This window comes from Buceros rhinoceros, unplaced genomic scaffold (assembly GCF_000710305.1).
Source record: "Buceros rhinoceros silvestris isolate BGI_N320 unplaced genomic scaffold, ASM71030v1 scaffold3967, whole genome shotgun sequence".
NCBI lineage: Eukaryota > Metazoa > Chordata > Aves > Bucerotiformes > Bucerotidae > Buceros > Buceros rhinoceros.
The window spans coordinates 66,857-73,838 of NW_010422612.1; the positions used below are offsets into that span (position 1 = coordinate 66,857).

Consider the following 6,982-nt stretch of genomic DNA (forward strand, 5'->3'; position numbering starts at 1 on the left):
ACAGGAAAACCCACAAAACCAGAGCTTGAAGTCTCCAACACAAAGTTACCAACATTCCCTCACGGAACTTCCTGCGTTGCCACAAATAAAGAGCTCCGAGGTACAGAACTTGTGGGTGGTAGCTATTCCATCTCACATCGGTCATGCTATTCCTGCGTTTTGGAATTTAGCCTTACACTTCCGAAGAGGAGCATTTGCAGAACTTGTGTTACCTCGCCAATGCCAAACCCAGCATCTGGAAGCGCTGCTGCTCACTATAAAGGTCTTAAACGCACGGGGGTAGTACCGATTTACTCAGGCGGTAGGGAAAAAAGTTATTAGAAGTAAAATTTCATCCAGAGGAAAGACTCGAACCATTGCTAAGGTTGGAAAACAGCACAGCTCTTCCTTCTTTTCATACCACACTGAGAAAGTAAGTCTGCAGCAGGTTTCCCCTAAGCTCTGTTTGACTCCTTTTATTCATACCCTGAACCCCACGTTACGAGGGAATGGAATTCTGCCCGGGTACCCCTGAATCCATCCATCCAGTTTCAGGATGCATCAACACGTACACTAACACAAATCTGTTCCTGGCACAAAGAGACGTGAACCAGCCAGGGGCGTATCTCCTCCCGCTGCAGTACGAGGTGGACAGAAGGCTGCCATGCTCCCCTGCTGAATTTTTGTCTTGTATCGGACTGCGATCCTTAGGAATGGGTGCGTAGATCTGTTTGGACCTGCCAAAACGGGAATCCCACCGTAGATACCCTAACTTAAGAATTCATTCCACTTCCCCATCATACAGGGCGGAGGAGGGAAGAGGGAAGAGGGGAAAAAAAAAAAGAAAAAAAGAAGTGTAGAAAAAATTCAAATCAGAAAAAACCCTTAGATTTCTATTTCTAATTTTTTGTAACTTTAAGTATCTGTGTAATCAGTAATAAGTCAGGAGCTAGCTTAAAGCTCTCCCTTCACATATCTGGCATACAGCACTCCATAGCGTTACCAGTTCCACAGCGGATAGTCCTGATTATTGTAATATATCACCAAGGGGTTTTTAGGTTAATTTTAGAAAAACAACAAGGGCTCATAACACGCCAACAAAAGCAAACATTCATGGTTACTACAGCAAAAAATCCAACTCAGCCCTTCTAACTCCACACAACATCCCTCTTCCGCTGAGGTGAGGTGTAGCCCAGTGCCCCCGTATCACCCAAGCACGTACTTCCAGTTTTAGCACGTCCTGTGGCGTTCACAATCCGATGACCTGAGGGGGAGGTGGGACATAAAAACTGTACTGTGGGCAGAACACAAAGGTCTGCAAACCATCGGCTGCGAGACAACCGACTGCTTATTCCCCATGAGGATCGCAGGCAAAGGGACGGTTCTACCTTCCGGCTGCCAACAGCACCGCGGCACTCCACGAGCACCCGCAAAGACCCTGCCCAAATGAGACACGAGCTGTCTGTTTTCAGATACAAGAAACAGCCTGACAAGTAACGGAAAAAGACTTCCGACCGGCAATCCTGTTTCATCAGGCATGCTGAGATCCCGATTTTCACATCGGGGTTTTTGTAGTGAGTAAACGACGTTGCTCACGTACCGCAGAAAGCTCTCCCCACTGGGTCTGCACCAGACTATGACAAATAAATCTTGCCAGACAATTACTTCACACATCCTTAATGAAATTAATGCAGCAGCGATGAAGTTAAGGACATTTGCTGTTGGTAAACCACGTCTCGTCTAGGAAAGGCCTTTGTATTTTGAGGGTTGGTTGTAGCAAAAAAACCTTTCTGCTACAACAACGCCAAGATAACACATACAATTCCCCATGTGAAACTTCCTTCCTTTTCTATTGACTGTCTCCAAGATACACATTTAATATTTCTTGGCCTTCTGAGCTTTTCTGCACTACGTTTACAGTAATTACTTTTGCGACAGCAAATACCCGGGTAGAACAAAAGCATCTGCATCTGACAGCCACGCTGCTCTGGGACACGGAGCCACCTGCTTCGTCCTGCGTCTTTATGTGTCGAATAGCAGCGCTTCCCAAGAGTTCTCCATTATTTCTCTTTAAAAATAGTTTTGAGACCCTGAAAGCAACAGAAGAGCAAGTTACAGTTTAGGAAGGGAAGGAATATTTGCAGCTATTCGTTTAAGCGACTTGCGGCTCCTGTGCCATATGCAGATGGCTACAGATACAAAGATGTGATCGTTTAACAAAGCATCCACCGTCACAGCGATCGGGTGGCGACTGGAAGTTATTGTACGTTATGCCAGAAGAACGTGGTGTTCTAACTTACGGGGAGCCGACCAGGAGACAAAAACCAAGCTGGTAAACAAGAGGAGAGGTTTTGATAAGCAGTCTGGGAGCAACTATAAAGCATCCATAAAACTGATACCCTATTTCCAACCTCAGGCTAGGTACAGCCTTTTTTTTTTTCCCAGGGCTGGGAGCTAACCAATTAGAGCTAAAAGATGACCAGAGAGCAAAACAGGCTCTGCAAGAGTGGGTGAACAGGACAAAGTCAATTTTGCACAAGCAAAACAGGAGGGAGGAAATCTTATGAGCTGGATATAAAGGACCGTGTCAGACAGGCTCTGTGGTGGGGTCTGCAGGCTGCCAGATCTACGGGACCTCTGCACGGAACACTGAGAGGTGTCAAAGCAGGCTTTAAAAAGGGAAATACTTCTTTTCTAAATAAACAGCATGCTGTTTTAAGGAGATCACTTGGAGGGCAAGAGGGGTCATCACTAATATTATTTCCGGCTCTATCCCTGGGACAAGCCCGCGCAGGTAACCACAGCCAGACCCAGGCAGAACACCGCCCACTGGCTGGCCTCTGAGCTGGGAAAACACTGAAGGAACCCATCCTAAGGAAGTCTTATGATCAGCATCATGGACCTGGAGGGGAGATACCTGATGCTATCAGGAGTCTCCCCTCCCAAATGTGCTGCAGATCATGCTCTGAAATATCTACCAACACCAACTGTTGGTACCGCATTCGTTAACTTCTAACAGCATTCCAACACCGACAGGATGTCAAACTGCTCCACTGGACCCTGGGCTCACTCTTCCCCTAGGAGTGAGCGATATTTCAGGTGATACCTCCCATGTAAAGGCTGGTATTACTTCTAGCTTTTACCGTCACAGCAAGGCAGTGTGTTTCGTCTGGCTCTCTCCATCCTGCCATATGTCCAGCATAGCCAGCTCTCATTCTGTCCCCATCCGTCCAGTCCTCCCCTGGCATTGCTGGGATGGTACATCCAAGCGCTCAAATTCAGCTGTTCACTGACCAATGCCACGCACTGGTTACTATACGCCACCTTTCAAAGCAGAGGGGATCTTCTCAAGTGCATTTTTCTGGACAATTTGTGCTTTTGGATATACCAGCTTGTTCTTCAACATTCTTCTCCAGCTGCTCAATCCAAAACATTCCTGTTCACCTCTCCCTGTACTCAGGGTCTAGCTTCCACCCCGCTCCTCCCTACGCACCAACCACTGGAATGTGAAGTAAATGTTTAAGCTTAAACACTCCAACAAGGGGCACTTCTGGGCACATTTGTGTTGGTATGATGGGGTTCATGCCAAAGGATGTTGTGTGTTAGCTGAGCAATGCAGTGGACGTTTTTCCAACTGCTTCAGCCACTAACCGACTACGTGACATTCTGAACGAGTACTTCTTCAAAATATATTGCAGAAGAACATAATACAAAAAAGCAGGAACAAACTTAATTACATACAGCCAGAAACCAACCAAAGAATATGAGATGTCTGTGGTTTGGGCCAGCTAAGACCTTAATTTTTAACCTGTTATTTTTCTTTTGTGCAGGATATGTACCCAGGTAATGCTTACTTTTTTTGCCATCTACAGAGCCCTAAGGTCCCTTAATGCAGCTTTCATCTTCTCTTCTTGACACATGCCATCAACTGTGCTTCCAAAGAGAGCTGTCATTAAGATGGGAGCCCCCAGGCACCACATTACACAGTTGCCTGGTTTGTATCAATGTGAACTGGGAAAAATAGTCAACCAGTTTTAAATACAGCTGTAAAACCATGCAGCTGAAGTTGCCTGTGCTATTCACATGGAGTATCCTGGAGTCATTCCACGCAGGAGTAAAATTTATGACAGTTTTTCTATAAGGCAATGCCAGCTGAAGATACACAATAGCGTTGGGTCGTTCTCCCCTCAGAGAGGTTTTACAAAGCAGTAAAGCCCCCCTTAGCACAAACTGTACTTTAGACCTCTAGGAGGTCTGGAACGGTTTCAGATCTGGTACAAACTACCGATGTATTCTGTCACTCCTCTTGCTTTCTCCCCTCACTGGATTCCTGTTCTTCTTCAGAAATGCTTTTTAAAAATATTTTTAAATGTTTTTTTCTATCTTGCAACTCTGATACTCTTTCTCCATTCCCTCACTCATGAGTTATTTGCTGGCTGGTACAATGACCCACACCAAGCCAGGCCAGTAGAGCAGCAGAGGCAAGAAGCCAACCCCTTCTCCTGCATCTGTGTGTGTACCTGTGAACAAGTCTCACTGCTGGCTGGGCTATGTACCACAGGAACCCACCCAGCAGCCCTCCGAGCTACTTTGCACACCTTGTTTTCTTTGGTTTGTCCTCCCCGGAAACAGAAACAGTCAGTAAGTGCTGGAGGACTTGATGGACCAGTTGGTCAATCTGACACGGCAAAGACTCTGGTCCTCACATAAACACCAGTTTCTTCTTTCTCTTCCAGCTGTCCCACCCATTTTTGAGTCCTCAATGAATATCTGACCTTTGGCTGCAGTTGAGTTTTTTCACTATGCTTATAACTTTCAAACAACAAAACACAACTTAGCAGCCACTGGAGTATTTCCTGTTTCAACCATACCCACGTTGACACGCGGAAGCAACGTTGGCGTAAGAGTTTTTCCATTACTAACTTCCACTTTGTTCTCAAGGATGTGCACTGACAGTCTTAGCTCCTCACATACACCAGTAACCTCAGGAACACAGGCAGCAGGGCTAGTTTAAACAGCAACAGGCAGCTTATGAGGAGAGGCATCATGTGCTGGTATAGCACCATAGTTGTAAGAGACCCTAAAGCATTCAAGCTCACATCTAGCTGGTCTCCACCTCACTAGTGGTCCTCCTTTGCTCTGGAGCTGCTGGACTACACCTGTGGAGGCCTCTCTCTCCCACTGAGAACACAGGCCGGCTAAAGGTAATGCTGCCCGGGTTTAAAGCACCAGTTAAATACAGGCAACTCTGAACGGAAGTTGTTCTTCCAGCGATGCAACAGGATTTTCTGCAGTTCGGCAGATAAACTCAGTTGGTATGCGATCACCAGAAAGCATTACAGTAGCTTTATTTTTTGCACAGCACACAAATTCATTGTTTTTGAAAGGTCATGACAGTAAATCACAAGGAATTCAATTTATCTCCCTCGGGTGGACTAAGGGCTGAGTCAAACACTGAACAGTGGAAACCTCTGGCTCCAAGAAGTCTGCGCTGGTTCAAACCTGCTCCTCAGCAGCCGGACCCTCCTTTCAGCTACACATCATCACAGCTTTCAACTAATCTTTTTCCCCAGATGTCTTGTTGCAGTAAATTGTGTCACACATGAGCATCTAAAGAATGGTCAATACACGCAGAATTTGTTTGTCTTCAACCAGGAAGTGTACCAGATACAAAATTATCTGTGATACAGACAGACAGCACATCATCGTTGTCTCTCACTCATTTCTCCATGTATAAAGTGCCACAGGAAAAAAGGGCAGGGAGATACGTGGGAGAAAACACCATCAGCACAATACAGAGAGGCAAACCCTGGAAAACCAAACGAGCACCAGTAGTTTCAAAACCAGAAAAACCATGAAGGCAGAAAATCAAAAGAATACCCTGAGCTTCACGCGTTTTAGAGAGTGACAACAGTAGCACAGCTGATCAGACAGGCTCCTCGGGTGTCACTGAGGCCAACAGACTGCTCCTGGCTGGACGGGTCGCGGTAGGAAGGAACTCTTACCTAAAGCTTTCCGGGTATTCAGCCACTGCCATGTTGATAACATCCAGCGCATGCAGATAGTGCTTCTGAGCTGAAAAGAGCAGGGCCAGGAGATGAAGTGAATTCATGTCATCTTTGCACAGCTGCAGTGCTTCCTGAAGATGTTCTATAGCATCAGAAATCTGGGAGGAGATGGGTAGAAATAAAAAGAGAACACATTTCCCCTTCACTCCTACGTTATATCCCAAAGGTAAGAACAAATACAGTCATTAGAAATCCTAAAGAAATCCTACTTAGGCACCTCTGAGAAAAACTAAGTGAACAGTTTGCCAAAATTAACAGACTGCACTGCCTGGAAGAAACCACACATGCTAGAGGGAGGATGGCTAAACCTCTGCTTTCAAGCAGAAGCGGCAGTCCTGACCCGACCAACCCCTCCTGCTTCAGCATGGCGCTTCTGGGCTGGGCAGGGACCCACCAGAGAGGCCCAGTCCTCCGCTGCGGGAGGGGTGGGTGGCCCTTCCCCTGGGGAAGGGCAGCACTCAGCTCTGCTGGCTTTTGTCTCTTGTGAGGGCTGTGCAAGGCCTTTCACGATCTGCAGCAAGAACATAAAGGTGAAGTTTGCAAGTTCAAGGATAAGAGAGTCAAGATTCCAAATGCTGTCAGAAAAAGCAGCATCTTTGCAGCAGCGATGTAAAGAGCAGTCCTGACGCTCACAGCACCAGCATGTCATGAGAATCAGGTCGCGCTCAGCAGAAAACATCGGTAACGAATGCAAGCGCATCACATGCTCCGTGTAATCCAATACCCTCTTCTAGGCTCGCCGTTCAAAAGGGGACTTCAGGACATTTTCTTTCCTTTCACCACCAGTAAGTTTTACACAGAGGATTTTCCTTAAGATTCTCTAGTCTCTGAAATCACTGTTACTTAAATTATTCCAGACCTGTGTTTGGCCTTGGAAGCCTGCGGAAAACAGAGAAAAAATATACATTCCTTTTCCCCATATATACCTTCTCTCT

General features: G+C 46.3%; 1 protein-coding gene across 1 annotated transcript in view; it reads right to left on the bottom strand.

The window, feature by feature from the left end:
- TTC7A (tetratricopeptide repeat domain 7A) overlaps positions 1-6,982 on the bottom strand; it is a gene marked incomplete at its 5' end in the record, with an annotated part of 107,633 nt that overhangs the window by 40,082 nt on the left and 60,569 nt on the right. The window contains one exon of the mRNA XM_010140088.1: positions 5,985-6,145. Within this exon, the coding sequence (XP_010138390.1) occupies positions 5,985-6,145 (161 nt within the window). The remainder of the gene's footprint in view (positions 1-5,984; positions 6,146-6,982) is intronic.